This window comes from Trypanosoma cruzi, genomic scaffold (genome assembly GCF_000209065.1).
Source record: "Trypanosoma cruzi strain CL Brener 1047053516579 genomic scaffold, whole genome shotgun sequence".
In the NCBI taxonomy this organism is placed as follows: Eukaryota; Euglenozoa; class Kinetoplastea; order Trypanosomatida; family Trypanosomatidae; genus Trypanosoma; species Trypanosoma cruzi.
In genome coordinates this window covers 478,735-500,781 of record NW_001849570.1, presented here as the reverse complement: position 1 = coordinate 500,781, position 22,047 = coordinate 478,735, and the positions used below count along the sequence as shown (strand labels likewise).

At 54.2% G+C, this 22,047-nt stretch overlaps 4 protein-coding genes and 1 pseudogene across 4 annotated transcripts, besides 16 other annotated features; 3 read left to right on the top strand and 2 right to left on the bottom strand.

The window, feature by feature from the left end:
* Positions 1 to 3,824: part of a sequence feature (areas not merged during assembly with more than two copies in the genome that could not be assigned to a particular haplotype) that runs on past the window's edge.
* Positions 82 to 1,620, bottom strand: Tc00.1047053507959.120 (annotated as a pseudogene).
* Positions 2,984 to 4,078, bottom strand: Tc00.1047053507959.110 (mucin-associated surface protein (MASP), putative; the record flags this gene model as incomplete). The annotated part of the gene is made up of 1 exon (XM_814154.1): positions 2,984 to 4,078. The coding sequence occupies one exon, from the start codon at positions 4,076 to 4,078 to the stop codon at positions 2,984 to 2,986; it is 1,095 nt and encodes a 364-aa protein (XP_819247.1).
* Positions 3,825 to 3,955: a sequence feature (areas merged during assembly that could not be assigned to a particular haplotype. This can correspond to areas where the two haplotypes were merged or to regions with more than two copies in the genome that were merged during assembly.).
* Positions 3,956 to 6,506: a sequence feature (areas not merged during assembly with more than two copies in the genome that could not be assigned to a particular haplotype).
* Positions 4,684 to 4,725: a sequence feature (AT_rich).
* Positions 6,507 to 7,003: a sequence feature (haploid, Esmeraldo-like haplotype).
* Positions 6,941 to 7,579, top strand: Tc00.1047053507959.90 (mucin TcMUCII, putative; the record flags this gene model as incomplete). The annotated part of the gene is made up of 1 exon (XM_814153.1): positions 6,941 to 7,579. One exon carries the CDS (start codon positions 6,941 to 6,943, stop codon positions 7,577 to 7,579), a length of 639 nt encoding a protein of 212 aa, XP_819246.1.
* Positions 7,004 to 7,346: a sequence feature (heterozygous, Esmeraldo-like haplotype).
* Positions 7,324 to 7,467: a microsatellite.
* Positions 7,347 to 7,976: a sequence feature (areas merged during assembly that could not be assigned to a particular haplotype. This can correspond to areas where the two haplotypes were merged or to regions with more than two copies in the genome that were merged during assembly.).
* Positions 7,977 to 9,808: a sequence feature (heterozygous, non-Esmeraldo-like haplotype).
* On the top strand, positions 8,151 to 9,374 carry Tc00.1047053507959.80 (mucin-associated surface protein (MASP), putative; the record flags this gene model as incomplete). The annotated part of the gene is made up of 1 exon (XM_814152.1): positions 8,151 to 9,374. One exon carries the CDS (start codon positions 8,151 to 8,153, stop codon positions 9,372 to 9,374), a length of 1,224 nt encoding a protein of 407 aa, XP_819245.1.
* Positions 9,809 to 15,378: a sequence feature (areas not merged during assembly with more than two copies in the genome that could not be assigned to a particular haplotype).
* Positions 10,464 to 12,131: a mobile genetic element.
* Tc00.1047053507959.41 (mucin TcMUCII, putative) lies at positions 15,149 to 15,709 on the top strand (the record flags this gene model as incomplete). Its single annotated transcript, XM_814167.1, has 1 exon — positions 15,149 to 15,709. The coding sequence occupies one exon, from the start codon at positions 15,149 to 15,151 to the stop codon at positions 15,707 to 15,709; it is 561 nt and encodes a 186-aa protein (XP_819260.1).
* Positions 15,379 to 16,233: a sequence feature (heterozygous, non-Esmeraldo-like haplotype).
* Positions 15,483 to 15,597: a microsatellite.
* Positions 16,234 to 22,047: a sequence feature (areas not merged during assembly with more than two copies in the genome that could not be assigned to a particular haplotype).
* Positions 17,023 to 18,339: a mobile genetic element.
* Positions 18,571 to 22,047: a mobile genetic element.

Genomic DNA, 22,047 nt, shown 5'->3' with positions numbered 1-22,047 from the left:
TGCTGCCGTTCGCGGCAATGGTGCACACCTCGCCGTACGTGGGGCACTTGATTTTCCCATCTTTCTTAAAATATTTCAACGTCATTGGAATGTCAGTGTCCTCAGGGCAAGGCTGAAACCCACTGCTGCCGAGGTGCCCCACCCTCACTGTGCCCTCCTCACACGACACCTGCGCGCACACTCCCTTGACGCTTTTATGGCCATCACCGTCCTTCGTCTCCAGTAATTCCGCGTCCAGGCACCACGAGCCACTGCCAGTCAGCGACCCACGGAGATAATCCACATTTTCGTCCGAGCACGTCCTGTACGTTGTCCCAGACGATATTTCGTGAAATTCGAAACAACAAGGCAAACGTCCTTATCCACCAGACTCCCCTTGTCTTCAACGATGCTTGCGGTGCACATCCCAACGTGACGGCGGTCGGAGGTGCAGCGAAGCGTCTCTGTGTCTTTAGCATCGCAAAACATGTGAGGATACTTGGCGGCAAGATTATCGGTTGTATTGCACTTGTTGACCAGGAAGTCGCAGCCACTGCGGTGGCCCCAGCTCATCGGCTCCGCCATGCTCCAATTCACGCGGTAGTATCCCATATCCGCAAAAATCGCCATCGTCAGAGCCGTGTAGTAGCCGGCACCAACTGTGGGAGCCATCAGCTCGTCCCGCGCGTGGCGTCCCTTCCAGTGAGGGATTTCTTTTTCCCGAGGGCCATCTTCGTCCTCCAGCACCATGCCCTCGAGAGTCAAAACCAAAGTGCGCTTTCGCCTTCTCCTGAACGTGGTTCCCTGCCACCATCCTGCGGTGCGTCCCACGCACACTTCTCTCTCGCTTCTTCACCAGACTCTTTTCTCTCATGCTCTCCTGGCTGAACCCAAGTGCATGCGCAATTTCGTGTGCGGCAACGCGAACGCCCCACGCCGTGTCAGTCATGCACTTTGGATCAAAGTTCATGGCGCCAATGGAAGGACGAGAATCTGTCAATGTGTTACACGTGGCCGCCCACACAGCCCTGCTATCCGTGCCCGATGGCCTAGCAGCAGCGTAGATGATAAAATCTGCATTCGGCACACCGTCACTCTTGTGCCTGGTAGGAACCGTAAATTGGCTGCACGGTCCATTCATAGCCCTCGGTACAGTTATCGTCCCACCAGTGGGTTTCACAAGGAGTCGCTCAGCGTGCCGTTTGACGGCACCGGGAAGAATCTTTCCAGTGTGCGATTGTTTCTTTTCTTCCGTTAAGAAATGCTCTGCTTTGCATGACACCCTGTGCCCCAATGCGTTGTAGCACTCATCCTCTCCCTCTTCGCAGTACTTCCTCTTGTTCGTGCCTCTCTCCAGATGCTCCGTGGACACCGCCATGCGGATCGGCTCCCAGCCACTGTCGTCATCCTGTGTGGCGACGGTGTAAGCCTGCATGGCGCCCTGTCCCTTGCGCGGCACCTCACGCACCACCGCAGTCGACAGCGGGCCGCTCCTCCTCATCATCATGTCAAACCCACACTGGTACTGTGTGGCGGTGCAGCAGCAATACACCCACTGGCGCAACACATCAGCAGCAACACCGCGAGTGGGAAAAGCGGTGTGGCGCAGCGTGGCTGGCGCATGACTTGAGTAAATTGCATTTCTTTTTTTCGTGTGAGTAGCAGCAGCAGCAGTGCAGCCTGGATGCGGGAAGAGAGAAACAAAGGAAAAAGAAGAGTAAGAAAAACAAAATGACTTTGAGCCAGTAATGCGTCAGAATGCGGCCCACGTAGCGGAGTAACAGGAGAACACAGAGGCGGCCATACACACAGCATGCGCACCGACTCCATCAAATGGACAATCCGTCAATCCGCCGTCGAGAGAACGTCCATCACCGTCGCACAGAGTCATCACCAGCCGCAACGCTCCCTCCACGCGAGGTGTTTGGTCCTTTCTCCTTGTGGTGTCGCAATATTTGTGTGATCGGCCACTCAACATCCGCCAACGGCACAGCACCAGCCACAGGTGCGGGAGCATCGCACAGCGCGCTCTCCCAGCAGATCATACCCTGTTGCATAACCGCACGGCAACCCCAATTGTGATGCGCAGCCCTGAGGCGGAGATGCAAAGAGTCATGCGGACGGACCTTCTTTCACTGCTCTCCTTTCGGAGAACTCGACAACAAGCGTGCCGGCGGTGCGATCATTATGACCGTTCCATCCGCACTGCCACTGGCCAAGGAAGTTACTGTGAGCTCACTGCGTAGAGATCACCGTGTCCGCCGTTGCTCTCTTTCCACTGCCCCACAACCACGCCGGCACTTCCAACAGAGCGGATCGGAGCGTCGACAACGGCAGCCACAGGCGCCAACAAGCCGAGTCCAATGGTGCCCGCTGCGACATTCCAAAGCGCGCTGAGAGCTCCTCTAGCAGTGCAGGGGCAGCACACTTGTGTGCGACGTGGCGTGTGTGTGCATGTGCTTGTGCTTGTGTGTTTGTCAGCGCCTATACATGCAGAGCAGCTGTGCGGCAAAAAAGAGTCCAAATAAAGCAACGGCAGAGAGAAGCAAGCGAATATTACACACAAACCACTCATATCATCACACACACACACACGCAGCCCGCGGAATGGATGTGCTCAACCACAACACAAGTAAAACAATATAAGAAAAACGAAGCGTGGGACGACCAGCGCACACACACTCTCATTGCTCCCGTAAAGCAAAACACACACACACAGGGAGAGAGAGAGAGAGAGGTCACCCACTCAATGCAATGGAAATAAAAACAAAACAGTTACGGTGCTCCGCCCATGCAGCCAGGCAGGACGGCAGCGGTGCGTGTCGTGCAAAAGAGAGCACCAACGGGCATGCATGGGTGTGCATGCAATATATACAATGGGCACATTATGTGTGTGCTGCGTGGGATGAGGTGAGGGCGAGAGTCCATGCAAGGGGACACACACACAGAGAGGGAGAAGGACGAGTGTGTGTGCGGGCGGTGCACGGCTCTCTCTCCCTCACTCTCACGCGGCCACCACCGCAGCAGCAGCCGCACACGCAACAACAAGAAGCAAAAGAGGAAAGGTGGTGTGGGAGGCCGCGGTGCTGCTGTCACTGTCGCCAGTCGCCGCCGTGTCATTTCTCTTGGTGATGGTGACATTTTCTGTTGAGGTTTCTTCTCCTGCCTGAAGTTCCGTTTCTGTTGGTGATGGTTCTGTGGATGATGATCGTGGAGTTGTTTGTGTTACTAGTGGGTTGCTGGTAGTAGAAGATAGGCTTGTAGTGGCTTTCGGTCCAATGTCTCCCTTCTCTTTCTCCTTTTCAACTGCATCCCCACTATCATCTGGACTTTCTGCTGCTTCTTCTGAAGTAGAGGAGCCCTGTTTTGCTTTGGATCCTGATCTCTCCTTTGGCTGCTCGTTGGGCAATGCGGTTCCAAGAGACATTGCTTCCGACTGTGGACCCTTTTCTGAAGGTTGCGTACTCTGAACAAATGGGGCATCGATGGCAGAAGATGAAGAAATGCCAGCCGTAGAAAGAGGAGAAACTGAAGAGTCTTCTCGAGAACTGCCGCCGGGTCGAGTTCCATCAGATTCTGGTGATTGTGGCGGTCTTATTGCTTGACCCGCCTGTCCTGCATGTTCTGCTGTTTTATCTCCACTGGTCAACATTTTCTCTGCTGGTGTTGGAGATGGGTTCCTTTCGTTTTCTTTTGGGCCATCGCTTTCCTGCGTTCCTTCTGAATGATCTTTTGGTGGTTCTTCTCCATCACTTCCTGTTACCTTATCTCCCACCTTCTTTACTTCTACTTTTTCTTCTTTTCCTGCCGCCCCACCATTATTTCTTGGTGGTTGTTTGACAGAATTTTGTTGAGGGCTGTCCTTCATTAAGTCTTGCGCAACTAACGGTCCTCCTGAGGTGTTCAACACTCCACCGACTGGATTTCGTATATTCAGTTTTTCTTCATGGCCGCCCTTAGATGCAGACTGTGAACCCCTCGATGGTTCATCTTGTAGTTCAGTAACATCATCACCCTCACCAAAACCACCGCCGGCACCGCACCACAGCACGCAGAGGGCACACACCAGCAGCACACGGCCAGTCATCATCATCGCCATCACTCCTGTCACTTGCGTGTAGCCTTCAGCACAAACTAACTCCCCGTCAACGCAGAGCAAAAAGCAAAAAGGAGAGACTCGGCCGCTACACTACACACAGCCGCCACACACAACCACAAATGGCAATGCACACACCACGAGGAAATTAAAATCAGTACAATTGCAGAACTCACACACAGCCCCGCAAACCAGAAGTTTAAAAAGCAGTAAAAAAGAACAACAACATAGTTGAGAGTCCGGCATGACTCCCAAAAAATAAAAAATAAAAATGGATCAGGCACGACTTTTATTTTATGTGCCAAGCAGCACAATGTAAACAACCACTGGTTTGTGTATACGTAATGCCTGGATTGAATGAAGCAAAAAAAGTTCGTACTGTTTCACCAGCCCACACAACATTCCTCACATTTCGTGCGGCATCCGGCCTGTTCCTCCAATCCTCCTTTTGTGCAGTCCGTGGGACGCACAGCCGCAGGGTCGGCACCGCGTGTGGGCAAGAGAAGGAAACAAAAGAGGGAGAAGCACGTCACTCATGACAACGTACAGCAAACGAGCATTGGGAAAAAACACAGGGATGCTGATTATTCCAATAGGGCAAAAGCAGCAAAAATAAATAAATAAAAGAAAATAATAAAACTTAAATTATTGACAAAACTCAGTGGTTAATGCTGGCAAGCTGCACAGTTATTGTTCCACGAAAAGCCGCAACTCCACCCTCCCTCACACTTCAGCAGAGTGCCGCAGTGCCCCACAGCCCCAGAAGCAGAAGCAACAACACCCGAGACACACACCCATGCACGGTGATGTCACCAATTTCAGCCATGGCCAACAAATCCGTGAAATGCCCGTGCTCACAAAAACCGTTGCGCACAAGTGATGCTGCGTTGTGCTCCGATGGGATCTCTGGTTTCCCAGACGTTGTGCGCAAATAATCCTGTGCGGCATCAGCGCCACCCGACACGTTAGCACTCGTTCAGCATTTGCTAGGGCCGTGCTGGGCTCAGGCGTGGCTGTTGTACCATCCAGAGGCATTAGATCGCTGTTGCTGAGTGAATCGGGGTCGCTGTCCATGCCCACGGCGGTGCGGGCATACCTGTCCTATTCATGGTCAACGTGTTGTTAGTCGCTGGTAACTGTGTTGGCGGTGGACGGCTCGTCGTCTCTCGCTGAGCGTGCGTCTGGATCCGCTGCGCTGCCACTTGACTCCCCGGACAGCCGAGCTGCCTGTGGGGCCTCACCGCTCAGCTGCCGGCAGCCTTGCATGCTCCTGCCGAGCGGAGCGTCCTGCCACTGAGCATGGCCACAGACAGTTTTCAGTTCCCCGCCTGGCAGCAGCATCCCAATCGCCCACACGAGTTCCTGTCGCCGCAGACTCCCTCTCGGCGATGGAGTCACTCCGCCTTGGCCCGCTGGCGGTGCACGACGACGTCACCGAGGAGAGTTCCACCGTGCCGCTTTCACTGGCGGATCGAGGTCGCGCAGTTGGCTCCACATTTTTCCCATGACACTGCGGAATCCCACGCAACGTGACAGCGGACGCTGACGCCGTCATGGCGCGATCCCTCCCGCAGGACTGCGTCAATGCCTGGCACGTGGACTTCCTCACTGCAGTGAAGCGGCGGGACTGAAAGAAAGTCCATGAGGAAAAGGAAGGCGCACGCACCGCATGACAGGCGGTTGACGGTGTGGCGAGGACTCTATTTCTGGTATCAACCCGGACATCGTGCCCCGAGTGACGGCACCGCGCACAGGCGCGATGCGACTCCTGCCCGCTCTTCGACAGGCCGCACGCGCCCCGCAGATCACAAGGAACCCTGTGTCGGTGGCGCCGTCCCTTTCTTCACCGCGTCTGCGCTCCGCCTCCGCGGTGACCTCTTCCCGACGTGAGCACCGCAACTCCTTGCTGACCGGCGAGCGGCGGATTGACGTTCTCCCGCCCAACCTGCGGCAGAGCGCGCTCGTCCATCCACAATATGACGGCGCATGCCCGACGTACTCGGCCTGGCGTTCCGATAGTGTGAGAGGGCCTCAACTTTGCATGCCGCAATGGCGCCACCGTCTTCCTAGCAGGCGCCTCGCGTGCAGGTCGCCACCGAAGTCGCCAAGCATGCCAGCAGTCAAGACACGCAGGAAGCACAAGCGCGGGTACTCGGGATGGACCACGCCCTTCCGCCACTGCCTCATCACAGACGCCATGTGCTGCTGATCCCCGACGGACCACGGGAGACTCCGCTTCATCCACTGTGGTAATGCCCCGTCGTTGAGAATATGGACTGCGACTGTTTGGGACTGCTCCAGCCTGCACGACGGCCTGTTTGCGAGGGAATACTTACCACTTTATTGCTGACGGCCCTTGCGCTACTCATTGCTGTCACAAAATAAATTAAAGAGGAAAAAATGCATCTTTTTGCAATAAATATTGGCCGCGCTTTCCGTGGACCAACAATCCACATGGTGTGCGGGGATTTCCTTTTTTAATTGTTACTTTGCTTTTGTGTTGCTGTGTGCGCTGCACCTCCTCTTGTGTGTGTGCGTACCCTCCGTGAGGGGTGCCGACACGACGGACCGCTCTCGCCGTATGTGCATGCGGTGGAGCCTTGTGTGCCGCTCCTGTTTGCTTCTCCCTCTTCCATCTGTGTGTTGGTGCTGCGGCAGGGCTGTGTGTGTGTGTGTGCCTGCTGCCGTGGATTGGAGTGTGTGTCGTGCGTGGTGTGCGGCGTACGGTGCATGCCTGGCTGCTGCCCTCTCCTCATGTGGTGTGCCCTCTGTGTGTGTGTCTGCCGCACCTCTCGTCTCCCCTGTTGCTCTCCATGTCCCTCACTGTGCAGATCAGCTCCACACCACTGAACGACTACACTCACGATGATGACGACGTGCCGTCTGCTGTGCGCCCTGTTGGTGCTTGTCCTGTGCTGCTGCCTTTCCGTGTGCGCATCAGACACGCAGTCGACTGAAGTTGTAACTGGTAGAAGCGGCGGCAGCCCACCGTCCGCTCCACCGTCACTTGCATCAGGGAGATCACATGAGGGGGCCGGTCCGTCAGGGCCGCCACGTCCGGAATCCGGTGCGGTACCGGAAAAGGTTGACAGAGAAGGAACACCTTTGGATGGTAAGTTAACGCTATCAAATGAAGCAACCATTACCGTAGAGACAGCAGATAGGAACGGTGCGACAGCGCCTGGGAGTGCACACACAAGTCTCTCAGCAGACCAAACAGACAATCAGCCGACTGAAGCTTCTGCCGAGACGACCACGACCACTACAAAGGCACCAACCACGACGACCACCACCACGACCAAGGCGCCAGAGGCAACACGTACGACCACTACAACCACGACTACAGAGGCGCCAACCACGACGACCACAGAGGTGCCAACTACTACGACCACCCGCGCACCGTCACGTCTTCGCGAAATCGACGGCAGCCTCAGCAGCTCTGCGTGGGTGTGTGCCCCGCTGCTGCTCGCCGTATCCGCGCTGGCGTACACCACTCTGGGCTGAAGAGGTGTGTATGCGGTCTGTGCGTGCCAGCACTCAACCACGGGGATTTGTGCGCGTCCACTGTGGTCCGATGCAAATAATAATAGAAAATAATGCTTGTGTTTTGCTTCATTTGCTTCCGCTGCCCTGCTGTGTGCTCCATGCCGCTCCCCGCTTCCGTCACGTTGAACGCAACCCAGACACACTCATATGCATGGCTCTCACACAACTGTTTGCGTGGACGCATTTGTGTCTGCTGTTGCGTGCGCACTGGAGTCATTCTGTGCAGCTGTTTGTTTTTTGTGTGTTTTTACATTTTTTACTTCATTGCTGTTTGTTTACCTGTGTTTTGTTTTTAATTGCTTTGCGTGTTTTTTCTTTTTACTTGCTGCGGGGCGTTGTGTGTGTTTTTGCCCTTTCACTGATTTCAACTGCCTCATGGTGTGTGCGTTGCTGCCGTTGCTGGGCTGCTGCCGTTTGTGACTGTGCGGTCGCTGTGCGTGGTGTAGTGGTCGTGTCTTTCTTTTTGCTTTCACTCTGCGTTGACGGGGAGTTAGTTTGTGCTGAAGGCTGCACGCAAGTGACAGGAGTGATGACGATGATGATGACTGGCCGTGTGCTGCTGGTGTGTGCCCTCTGCGTGCTGTGGTGCGGTGCTGCTGGAGCTGCTGCTGATGTTTCTGAGGAGAGGGTGGATCTTTCATCTTCTGAAAGGTCCCAAATGCTACAAAATGTGTTATCTGAGCCTACGGATGGAAAAGAAAGTTTGGAGCACAATTCCTGCCTTGAGAGGCTGGGGTCGGATGTAAATACCGCGGAATGTACGAAGGCGAAGACAAACAATTCGGATGCCATCTCTACCGATCCGTTATCGCCGTCACACGCGCCCAGTAACCCAAATCCCGAGAAGGGCCTACAGCCTGTTGCGCCACCTACCGGGCCTGTTCAGGCACATCAACCCAACCTGATGCACGTTAAAGGAGTTGTGGAGGAAGTACGGGAAGAGGATGAGGAGGGAAAAAGAAAAAAAGAACTTGAAGAGCAGAATAAACATCAAAATCAAGAAAGTCACGAAAATCCATCGTCACGTGAAAAACCTTCAGTACTAAAAGGAAATCAACCTGTAGGACAAGAAGCAACGCTACAAGGAGACTCAGCGCAGCAGGGAAGAAAGCACCAGGAAGAAGCACCAGTACAAATACAACAAGAAAAAGACGTACAGCACAGAGAATTATCCCAGCATGACCAACTACTTCAAGGCCATCAAGAAGGACAGGAAGGACGACGCCCCGACGAAGAACAACCGCAAATACTAAAAGCACAAAAAGAAAAGGTAGCGACTGCTTCATCAACCGGGCCAAATTTAACGCAACAGTCGCCGCCACATATGAAAATAAATGGCTTGCAACAGGAGGGATCCGCCGCCAGTTCATCAGAGCAGTTGAAAGAGGAAATTCCCTCGGTTTCAACGGAAAGTAAATCAAATGGAACCATTGACCCACCGTCGCCACAAGCTTCTGAAGGAGAAGGTGGCGCCCCTGCCGCACTTCAGACACAAGAGGAAGACGCAAACATTCGCCAAGTTGTTGAATTTTCTGAAACCGCAGCTAGAGAAGAAGACCACCAACATGAACATCCCCCCGACAATTACGGAGAAACCACGAAAGAGAAACCAGCCGTTGTTACAAATAACACAGCAAATAAAAATGGCGGTGACAGTGACGGCAGCACCGCGGTCTCCCACACCACCTCCCCTCTTTTGCTTCTCCTTGTTGTTGTTGCGTGTACGGCGGCTGCTGCGGTGGTGGCCGCGTGAGAGTGAGGGAGAGAGAGCCATGCACCGCCCGCACACACACTCGTCTTTCACCCACTCTCTGTGTGTGTTCCCTTGCATGGACTCTCGCCCTCACCTCACCCCACGAAGCACACACATAATGTGCCCGTTGTATATATGCATGCACACCCATGCATGCCCGTTGGTGCTCTCTTTTGCACCACACGCACCGCTGCCGTCCTGCCTGGCTGCATGGGCGGAGCACCGTAACTGTTTTTGTTTTTATTGCATTGAGTGGGCGACCTCTCTCTCTCTCCCTGTGTGTGTGTTTTGCTTTACGGGAGCAATGAGAGTGTGTGTGCTGGTCGTCCCACGCTTCGGCTTTTCTCTTATAGTTTTGTTGTTTTTACTTGTTTTGTGGTTGAGTGCACCCATTACCCCTGTTTTTGAATTGGTGGGTTGCTTTGACTGCGGACGTATGATTTTCTTTTTTTTTTTTTTCTTTTGGGATATTGTAAGTGTTCTTTTTCCTTCTCAAGCCATGAAGTGTCTTCCTTCACGTAAAGCATGTGTCGGTTGATCCACGTCACCCCACGGTCTGCAGTGCTGCTGGTGCTTCTGGTTGTGATGATTTTTATGTTTTTGTTGTGCTGGCGGGCGCTTTGCTGCCAGCCTGACGTACTCCTGCTCCTCTGAGAAAGCGATGCGTGCCGACAGGGCGAAGTCGATCCCGGCTGTGGTGAGGGACGTGCCTTTTGGATCTGAGGGTGCGTCGCAGACATGCACCGTCATTGGGAAGAATGGATGGGCGCCCACCCGCATCAATGTGTCGACAAGGGACATGGATGATACCAGGAAGTATTGCAGCTCAGAGCGGTATTGCGCAATGGATTCATTGGTGGCAATTGCGAGTGTGAAGGTGACGTTTTTCTATGCTGAGAAAAGGGAATTATTTGTTTCGTTATACTTTGCTGCCACTTTTCGTTAATTGCCTGCGGGCTGTCCGTAGCGATGCGGCCAGTTTTTCCTTCTTGAAAGGTGCTGTCGTGCGAGAGGGTGTGTTCCCAAATAGTCGGATGCTGAGTTGTCGAGGACGGGGGCATTCCCACAGCGTGTGCGGCAGGGCCTCCCGTGGATTATCGGGGGCTCAGCGGCTGGTGGGGGTTGCAGCAGAGGAGTGGCTGAAGGGCTATGGCTGTCATTGGAGCTTGCAGAGGTGCGTTGTCCGTTTTTTGCTCGTTGATACGCTTGACATTTTCAATAGTGACCTGCGCGTGAGGCACTTGTTGGGGAGACCGTGGAGCTGTCGCAGAATCCACATGTGAGGCCTTCTGCAACGATTGGAGTGCCAGGGTTAGTGCGTCGGGCGTGTGCCTTCATATTGTGGACGGACGAGAAGACGCTGCTGCAGCTTGGGCAGGGCGACGTTGATCTGCTGCTCGTCGTTCTACGAGGAAGTGCCGTCGACACGCCAGGTGGAGGTTCCGGAGGGGGTCGGGGCGGTCCTGCCTCTTCAGTGTGAGGAAGGGCAGCACCACCGACATAAAGGGTTGCTTGTGATGTGCAGGGCGCGTGCCGGTCTGCCCTCTGTTCGGCAGGAGTCGCATCGCACCTGCGCACGAAGTCCTGATTCGATGCCCGATGTCTGCCTGGACACCAGGAATGTTTTTTTTTTTACACCGACGAGCGCCTGGCGTGCGGTGTGCACGACTTCTTCTTACTCCTGGACTTCCTTCCAGTACAACCTCTTGACGGCGGCAAGGAATTCCACGTGCCAGATTGGGATGCCTCATTGCTGGAGGGATCGTGCAATCGTGGCTTCTTTGTCAGCGGCCTTATTGCGTGGGATACCGCAGTGTGATGGGGAAACGGTATAAATTCTGCAGGGTGAACTCGCTTCACCAAGGAGAGCAGCATAACCCAAATCCCTTCAGCAACGCATTCTCGCATGGCCAGTGGGGCAACGCGGAGCGCCTCAATTGCCGACAGGGAGTCCGTTGCCACCGGGGTTTGTGTGGACGATTGGGATGTTTCCGAACGGGGAATTATGAGATGTCTAAAGCCATTTTCAGTGGCAAGTCACTCTGCTCTCTATGAGCATGCGAGCCTGCCAGCTGCTGCACGATGGACCTCCACAGGGAGATCATTTGTCTTTGTGGAGCCGTATAATGGTGCAGCGGATCCAGATGCGAGTTCGGCGAGGGATGAAGAAATGTCTGTCCATAATTCAAAATCATAATGTCCTAGAGAGGAGTAAAGGGAATCAAAAGCCGTGCGCTTGACATCTTCAGAGGCGTCGTTGGCAAAGAGTGGCTGATAAAATTCCACTTTATTGCAACTCACAGTGTCCCAGGGAATAATTCGATGTTGAGTAATAGGAGGAGCGTGATTGTGGTTGTGTGGTATCCCAATAGTGTCACATACGCGTTCTAATCCATTAATAACGGCATCTTTTGGAAGCGGGATTGATGTCGCCGCTTTCCTATGCATGGACGGAGACACAGGTTCCGAGTGGATAAGGGAGCGCAAATCCTCGTGATTATGGTAACGTGCATGGCGTTCGTGTTGATTGGTTTCACGGAGCCAGAGTATCTTCCGGAGCGGGAGAGGATTGGCTTCCAAGTAGACAGATGTATCTTCCGTTGGCGCACTAATGCCAAGGGATGTTGTACAACTGTTGCGGTACAGTACTTCCGTACTATGGAGGTAGATGTGGGCGAGGCATGGGAGAATTGACTTGCCACTATATAGTGACACACCATGGACGTATCCAATCGAAAGGACTGCATGGTGTGCTGGGACGCACCAGCTCCTGCGCCCAGCCGCGGCCGATGGCAGGGTGGTGCGGTCTACTTTGGTTTTTGTGTGAGGAATTTTGCTGTTTTTTAAATTTTGGTACGGGCCGATGGTGCATTGGCGTTTTCTAAGTTGGTAGGGGAATTGCGTTTTGAAGAGGACATTGCAGGTGTTCAGCGTGTTTGTGAATAACAGATGTGTGCCTGTCCACGTGAAGGCGTCATCAACGGACTGTGAGGACAGCATAAGGCACTGCGGCTTCTTTTGGTGTTGCACAAAGAATTTATTGGATGGTGCTTTGTATTCAATCTTTTGCAGCTTTTGTGGGGAAGGTGGGAGTTTGAGGGCATTAGGACTGAATTCGTTTGAGTGGCTGCGTTCCGCTGACTTGCGACCAGTCGTGACACTCTTTTGGGGTTTGGCTGCTCGTCTCTTTTGTTTACTTCCCACCGCAGCACGTGGATAACACTGATCCGAAGAACATTTGTTTGACCGCGTGTGAGCTGCTGCCGTGCGTGGTGCATGGACTATGTGATTGTGTGGGGAGGTGCATTGGAGTGACGAACACTTCTGTTTGGCGTGTCGCGGTGTGTTGGAATGATGTTCGGATGACATGTGGAGGGTGTTGTTTATGATTTGTGTGTCTTCTCTGGTGGAGCCGAGATGTGTGCGGGGATTGTGGCATTGCTGGCTGACAGCTCCACGTCACTTTTCGGCATTCCTGGATGTGCTGAGGGATGACGGCTGGCGACCAGCGTGTTGGTGCTGCTGGTGGGAATAAGTGCATCGGGAACAGGCCGTTTTCTCTTTTCCGTGCTGGAGCCGATGAACTGGCACGAGGGCACCGGCTGCAGGCGGTCGTGCCAGCACGTGTGAGCGGCGGATCCATGCACACACCGACGCTCATCGCAAGAGCGTGTGCGATCACAGTGGCCTTTTGTGGCGTGCTTTTGTGGACGTCAGCCCATCGAAGAATGTGTGAAGCAAACGGCTGCCTGCACACGAGGAAAATAAGTGCGTGCACTGTGCCGTGTTTCAGCGTCGATGGCAGAGCGACAGGAAGCCCGTGCTGGCAACTGAGATCTTTGCGTCGCGAGGGTGTCGGTGTTGATTTTGGATCGTCGAGGGTGAAGTGATTTTGCTGCTGCCCGTGTGTGTGGCCACTCCGGCAGAGGGCGGACACAAAAGGGAGGGATGCAGGCGCCGCGTGTGTGTGTGCAGGTGCCATGCAACAACGTCACAACAAACATGCTGCGACTCGGTGACCCTCACATCGTTGTGGTCCTCACGAACAGCCGAGGCACGGCCCACACCGATGCACTTAGTGGACGGAGTGAGGCATCTTTTGAGGCGCTGCAGGGAACAGGATGTGTTGACGCAGCCACGACGTGCATGGAGTGTCACGATGGCACAGTCGGCTGTGGCTGGTGGAATATTTACTTCTCGGAGGCAACAGAGAGAGAGAGAGAGAGCTGCTCCTGCTGCTGGCGTCGTTGCTGCCTTTTGTGGCCTCCCATGCCGATTATTGTCTGTCCGCTGATCATGGGTGGCATGCCTCCACTAGTGACGTCGTCTGCAGGCATTTCACAGCACCAGTGAAACACGCATCGCGTCGCATGCTTTGGCTGTGGATGTGGTGTCGTGCATGCAGCCGGCATTATTTTGCCCGACTCCTTTTCACTGCTTTGCGACGAATAGATGCGTCTCCGCCCGAGCCATTCACTGCAGCTCCGTGTGTTGTACTGCCAGCACAAGACTCTCCTGTTGTCCGACGCCTGACTGACAGTCAAACACCACTGTGTTGGGACATGCAGGGATGTGGACTGCCGCTCACGGTGTTGGGCACCGCTGTTTGGATGCGGCGGCCACACGAGCGGATGTGTTGTGGCACAATCAAATGCGTGAAGTACGCGGAATCACAGTGGCCGCAATAATATCAACGGTGTGGCACCACGGAGTATGTGAGGGGGTGATGCATGATGAATCACAGTGGGCGGCATGCGAGGGAAGTGCACCGCGACGGAGCGTCACCCCGCCCTCAGCCTGCAGGGGAATGTACACCCACAAAATATATGGACGAGACACCACCAAACACACATGCCCTTCCATGCACCAATAAATAGGAGCGAAGGTGTGTTCTGGTGCGTGGGAGTCCACCCACATATTTTCATTTCCACCGCAATAAACGGTGAGGAATCAGGTGCCACAGCAACGAAAGGAAAAACAAACATCTATTGCAGCCCTTTACCAGCAAAAAGCAGGAACAACACAAACCGAATTATTGGCTGCACCAACACAAACAGCCACAAGAGGAAAAGAAAATAATTGTGCACCCTGCAGAAATCCCCAACACACGATGCAGGCATGAAGGTTTGCCCTCTGAAAAAACAAAACAACGCATGCAGACATCTGCCAACATCCAAACAGAAACACAAATAAATGATTGCTTGCTTTGTGCCATTCCTTGCACTTATTTTTCGCGTGTGCTGCTGCTGCTGCGGTGCCCAGGCCTGCATGAAGCGTTGTGCGCTGAATATGAACGAAGGCCAAAGGCAACTGAATTGTTTTTGTGATGAATATTGACTGCACTTCCCGTGGACCAACATTTCACGTGGTGTGCGAGGATCTCTCTCTTTTTATTGTTACTTTGCTGTTGTGTTGCTGTGTGCGCTGCACCTATTCTCTTGTGTGCGTGCCCTCCGTGAGGGGTGCAGACACGACGGACCGCTCTCGCCGTATGTGCATGCGGTGGAGCCTTGTGTGCCGCTCCTGTTTGCTTCTCCCTCTTCCATCTGTGTGTTGGTGTTGCGGCAGGGCTGTGTGTGTGTGTGCCTGTTGCCGTGGATTGGAGTGTGTGTCGTGCGTGGTGTGCGGCGTACGGTGCATGCCTGGCTGCTGCCCTCTCCTCATGTGGTGTGCCCTCTCTGTGTGTCTGCCGCACCTCTCGTCTCCCCTGTTGCTCTCCATGTCCCTCACTGTGCAGATCAGCTCCACACCACTGAACGACCACACTCACGATGATGACGTGCCGTCTGCTGTGCGCCCTGTTGGTGCTCGCCCTGTGCTGCTGCCCGTCAGTGGGCGCCGCAGAGAATAAGAAGGAGAGTGGGGAGAAGACTGAAGTTGATACGAAGGGAAACGGCTCCAAGCCGCTGTCCACTACACCAAAAACTAAGCCGGCTACGAAAGCAGAAGAAGATGACGGAGGGGGACCAAGTACGACCGCTCCGGGACCAATATCAGGTGATGCGGCCGTTACGTTACAGGCAGAAGGTAGTGACGATAAGAAACGGTTACAGAGTAGCACGAATACATTCGCAGGCAAAGAAGATGAGGAAGCCAAAGATCCTGCCGCGACGACCACGACGACGTCTAAAACAATGGCACCAACCACGACAACCACCACCACTGCCCCAGAGGCACCAAGTACTACGACCACTACGACAGAGACACCAACCACGACGACCACCCGCGCACCGTCACGTCTTCGCGAAATCGACGGCAGCCTCAGCAGCTCTGCGTGGGTGTGTGCCCCGCTGCTGCTCGCCGCATCCGCGCTGGCGTACACCACTCTGAGCTGAAGAGGTGTGTGCGGGCTGTGCGTGCCAGCACTCAACCACGGGGACTTGTGCACGTCCACTGTGGTCCGATGTAAATAAATAAGAGAAAATAATGATTGTGTTTTGCTTCAATTGCTTCCTCTGCCCTGCTGTGTGCTCCATGTTGCTGCTCCCTGTATCCGTCACGTTGAACGCACCCCAGACACACTCATATGCATGACACGCACACAACTGTTTGCGTGGAATCACATTTGAGGATGGGTGCGTGCGCGCTGGAGCCATACTGTGCAGCTCCTTGTTTTTTGTGTGTTTTTGCATTTTTAACTTCATTGCTGTTTGTTTACCTGTGTTTTGTTTCTAATTGTTTTGTGTGTTTTCTCTGTTTGCTTGCTGCGGGGGCTTTGCGTGTTTTTGCCCCTTCACTGATTTCAACTGCCTCATGGTGTGTGTGCGCTGCCGCTGCTGCTGGGCTGCTGCCATTTGTGACTGTGCGGTGGCTGTGCGTGGTGTAGCGGCCGTGTCTTTCCTTTTGTTTTCTGTGCTTTTGCAGGTTGGCTCCGCAGCGTTAGGCGACTCCACTGTTTGTGATGATGACTGGCCGTGTGCCCTGCGTCCTGTTGGCTCCTGCAGTGATGTGCAACAGCTCGTGCGTGTTTTCGACGGCTGCTGCGACGGTGTGTGTGTGCGGCCCGCTGGTGATGGCGCGGTGGCTGCTTTACAAGCGCGGGCTGTGATGGCTGCGGAATGTGGGCCCGTGGCCGATGGCTCTGGACGAAAGGGGAATGTGAACTCTGAGGACAATAGCAATCAGGAAGAGGAGGAAGACGAGGAGGGTGGAGAAAGCACGGCGGGTGAGGGCCATAATCCCACCTCGGCAGGATCACTCACTGCTCCGACGAGGCAGGACCAATCCAGCAGCGACCCACTGCGAAGTAACACTTGCAATCCGTCCGGCACTGGCAGTGCTTCTGCTGCTCAGATGCGTGCAAGTGGACCGGAGTCTTTGGGCGGAGGGCACGCTGCAGACACAACATCCCCACGCCCCGACGCATCTCAGCAGGCAGCAGGTGGAGTGCATGCTGGTAGCGGGAGGACCTCCCAGGGCAGTCAGGCTTCGGAACAAACCGTCACGGGAGAGTCACAGGTGCCAGGGACGGCGAAGGAAACACCGCAAGACGACGAAGGAGGAGAACCCGGAGCGCAACACGAGGCCGACCAAATCACAAAAATGACGGTGATGAATTGTTGCGCAAAAACAGCGGTGGAACGGGAGAGCCGCCATTGGGATCGCAAGATGCACCACGTCTCTATAGTGGAGAGAATGCTCATTATTATTTTTTCCGTACTTTTACCAGCGCGTCTAGCCACACGATGTCATCAGGGTGCCGAGGAGGTGGTCGAGCAGCGACAAAAGTTTGCTGCCATGAAGCAACTGCCATTGAGAGAACTTTCCGAGGCGAAGGTCCTGTTCAATGCCCAGCCGTTTGCGCACAGCCAAGGTGCCTGGACATTCTAGAAGCAGATGGCGAAAGGTTTCCTGCGGGCCAATTGGCGTGCTTGTGGAAGCTGGCTGATCCTGCGGCAGCAGAGATCGCCTCCTGGCACTTCTGTTTAGATGTCGTGTGGCGTCTGGGTTGTGTGCGCAGCGACTTCTGTGCTGTGCGGTGCTTCTCCGTATAGGGAAAACCATGTCACAGAAATCACATTTGAGCTCGGGAAGCGGTGGAGGATGTTTCGGGTGAAATGACCGACAGTGACTGACGAGATTCGAGAATCCCGTCAATATAGAATCGCGGTACGGAAATTTCTCCTTCCGACGGCGTGTGACGGTCCGTCTCCCCACAGGACAGACGTCTTCGTCCCTTGCCGACGGGGGAACAGCGTCCGCTCCAGTGCAGTCGGATCGTTGTTAGAGCGCATATATGCAGACTGTTCTGGTGAGATGTTGCAGAAACGGCATTGGTTCGTGCAATCTCTCACAGCCCAGTATAGTCGACCCCAGAGCTCAGATTCGCCGCATCTTGCCCTTGCGAGGTGAACCAGTTCTTGACGGTGAAGAACTTCCTGAGTGATCAGGTCCTTACCGCTGAGATCTGATGGCCTTGTGCCGCAAAGCAAGTAGCGATGAGTGTCTTGACGAATCGTACAACGCCACTTGTTGGTGAGCTGGGTAGTAAAACATGTCAGCAGATCCGTATGCCATATATGTGCGATTCCATGCTCCGTGTATTGTCCAGTTTCCATAGTCTGTGTCGCATACTGATCTGCAAGCTCATTAGCATGTATTCCACAATGTCCGTAACAAACTGCAGATGCACGGACCAGCCAGCACACGTCAGTGTTAAGAGACGCTGCCAGATCTGATCCTCCGTCCAGTCTGTCTGACTGAGCGGGCCGTTGTTTGGAGCCGCTAGAAGAGACTGACCGCCTGTAACCACAAGCAGGGTTTTATGCCTGTGTCGGATACGAGGGATAATCAGCTTTTCTAGGGCTAGAAGCAGTGCGCGGGATTCCGTCCTGTAGCTGCATGGGCGTGCACCGCAGTTTATACTGGCCTTTTCTATTATCTCCGATGAATTGAGGGATGAAAGCAGGATTCCAACCCCGGCTGACTTGGGAACGTCTACACCGCCATCCGTTGCGACTATCCAAGTTCCCCAGCGATGAGGTCGCACCTTGTCGCGGTGCTGGGGCTCTGGTTGCATATAGGAACTCCGCTGCGGTGCATTGCTGCTAGCACGACGGAGAACAAGACGACTCCACCCCTCGAGAAGGTTCCACGCCATGCCCGGTGTGGGGAGGTGAGGCGGTCTGCCTGCAGACTGTCGGACAAAACTGCACGACCGTTTCGCTGCGGTCATTCCGTTGATATCACCCGTTGCGGTGAATTACAAAAGAACCCTGAAGCCGAGGAGGATGGCTTCATCACTATTTGGCAGCTCAACATTGCAGGCCTCTCGTCCGTAAAAAAGATTGCATCTGCTGTGCGACTGGAGCAGCATCCACCTGTCATCGTTCTTCCCCAGGAAACAAATACTCGAAGTGCCACAGCGGCAAAACTATATGGCTATAATGGCGTTCTTCAGGCCCGCACTGGGCGCGCTGGTGGCGTTGCCACTCTGGTGCGCCACTCTCTGCCGTGCGAGTGCCTGACGCTCCCTGGCACAGACCTCCTGGAGACCATTGCTGCCAGTGCAACTCCACAGGGCTGTCCCAGCATCTGCGTGGTGAATCTCTACAACCCTCCCACAGCAACCGTTCAGAGCTCTTCGTTTATTAGTGCCATTCTTCGCTTAGGCCCCGCAGCGATTATCGCGGGTGACCTGAATTTACATCGTGAACTCTGGGACAGACACCTACCTTCAACGACTGGAGGAGAGGATTTGTCCTCTACTCTAATTGACATGGATTTCGGGCTGGCAAATGACCCGGCGCAGGCAACACGGAGCACAAATCGTAATGTCTCGTCCCCTGAAGCGACTGCGTATCGCGTACTGCGTGTCACCCACTGGCAGTCCACTCTCTACATGGATTCCGACCACTGCTTACTATCTTACTCGGTGGGGATGGATAATGGCATTCCGCGAATAGCCAACACGCTGCCTCGGCGGGAGAAAGCCACCTCTGCCCTGCGCAAAGCGGATTGGCCTGCTTTCATTTCGTTGTGTGAAACACTCCTTGCCACCGCGTCCGCATGGTTGGATCCTCGCGGAGGTATCTTGCGAGCAGCTGAGCGCCATATCCCGCGCGGCAGCCGTGAAAGCCCAAAACAATCTGGACAAACAAAATGGAACAAGCCGAGTCCGCCGCGGAAGCAGCACACAAAGCACACACATCGCCTCACCAGGAGACAGCCTGCTTCGAGACGAATTAATCCAAAATGTGGAGAACCAAAATCAAGCCTTACGCCGTGGCTTCACTATGCTTCTGGACGCCCGTGCGAAAAACTTGAGGCCTCATCCAGCCCAAGCTGGCGATATCTCCGCGGCGTGGCGGCGCCGCACCCTCATCCTCTGGAATCGGTTGTGCTCCGCACTGATCTTCGGACCGCGTCTGTGCTCTACCTCGGCAACAGGCAAATCTGCTCGTCCATCATTTTGTGCGAGTTTCACGTGCCATACCGTCTTATGCTGCTCCTGCTGCTTGCCGCACTCCTTTGGTTCCTGGTGACTGGGAAATGGATCGACCTCTCACGCCGTATGAGCTTGGCGTGGCCATTCGTGACTCTTCGCTCGGCTCAGCCCCTGGCCACGAGAACATGTTGAATGAGTTTCTGCACCATCTCGTGCCCGTCGCGCGCAGCACACTCAGAACGATGATCCACAACCCCTTCGCAAATGGCAGCCTGCCTAGCTCCTTGAATACGGTGGACACTATTCCCATTCCAAACCTGGGAAAGATTCATGTCGCCCAGAGAGTTACAGACCTATCACGCTACTCTCTGTTTTACTAAAATTAACCGAAAGAATGATTCATCGTCGTCTGTCAGCGTTATTGCCGCAACACCAACGTGAATTCGGATTTACACCTTCGCGTTCTAAATCGGACGTGGTGACAATTGTTATTGGTAAAATTACCTGTGGATTGAGTGAGTTCAGCACTGTGGAGTATGAGCGCCCTGGAGGCGGCGCTCCCACATGCCACCCTCGTCGCCATCGCTCGCTCGTAGTCTTGATTGATTTTTCAACTGCGGTCGACACCGTTGACCATGGGAAATTATTCGGCATGCTTGACAGACTCCCGCGCCTTGGCCCCCGAACCAAACGCTGGCTGCATAATTACCTGCAGGGCCGCTATGTTAGGGTATGCACTCGCGAACAGCACTCCCGGAAACAACTCACCTCAGCCGGAGCACCACAAGGCGGCGTCCCGGGACCCCAACTCTTCCTCCACTGTGTGGATGATCTGCTGCGCCGCCTGGAGAACATCTATTCCGCCTCCGCTCTCATGTACGCTGACGCCCTCACACTTGCTGCCTCAGGTGCGGGCATCCATGCATGTGCTGCGGCAATGCAACCCGCCCTGTCACCTATAACGACATGGGCTGCCGAGCACAGCCTCAAAATCAACGTTGATAAGAGCGAAGCTACTTTATTCTACATCTCTTCACACACACGGTCTGAAGAGGAAATGGTCGATCTCCTTCCTGGCAATGGCAACCTACGTATTCAGTCCCGCCCAGTGCGCTTACTGGACACCACGGTTGAACAACTTCTTAATTTTCGTACGCACGCTTCAACCGCTGCAAAGCAGACCATGCCACGCCGTTACCAATTACGGCCGGTCGCACAGACTGGTGCGTCCCATCACACCATGCAATCCTTTTCGATTGGATACGTCCATGGTGTGTCAATATATTATGGCGAGGCAATTCTCCCATTCTTCGTCTACACCTACTTCCATAATACGGAAGCACTGTACAGCAACAGTTGTACAGCATCCCTTGGCATTAGTGCACCAACGGAAGATACATCTGTCTACTTGGAAGCCGATCTTCTCCCGCTCCGGAAGATAATTTGGCGTCGTGCACTCACACAACACGAACGCCATGCACGTTTCCATAATCACGAGGATTTGCGTTCCCTTATCTACTCGGAACCTATGCCGTTGTCCATGCATAGGAAAGCGGCGAAATCAATCCCGCTTCCGAGAGATTTCGTTATTAATGGATTAGAACGCGTATGTGGTACTATTGGGATACCACACAACCACAATCACGCTCCTCCTATTACCCAACATCGAATTATTCCCTGGGACACTGTGAGTTGCAATAAAGTGGAATTTAATCAGCCACGCTTTGCCAACGACGCCTCTGAAGATGTCAAGCGCACGGCTTTTGATTCCCTTTACTCCTCTCTAGGACATTATGATTTTGAATTATGGACAGACATTTCTTCATCCCTCGCCGAACTCGCATCTGGATCCGCTGCACCATTATACGGCTCCACAAAGACAAATGATCTCCCTGTGGAGGTCCATCGTGCAGCAGCTGGCAGGCTCGCATGCTCATAGAGAGCAGAGTGACTTGCCACTGAAAATGGCTTTAGACATCTCATAATTCCCCGTTCGGAAACATCCCAATCGTCCACACAAACCCCGGTGGCAACGGACTCCCTGTCGGCAATTGAGGCGCTCCGCGTTGCCCCACTGGCCATGCGAGAATGCGTTGCTGAAGGGATTTGGGTTATGCTGCTCTCCTTGGTGAAGCGAGTTCACCCTGCAGAATTTATACCGTTTCCCCATCACACTGCGGTATCCCACGCAATAAGGCCGCTGACAAAGAAGCCACGATTGCACGATCCCTCCAGCAATGAGGCATCCCAATCTGGCACGTGGAATTCCTTGCCGCCGTCAAGAGG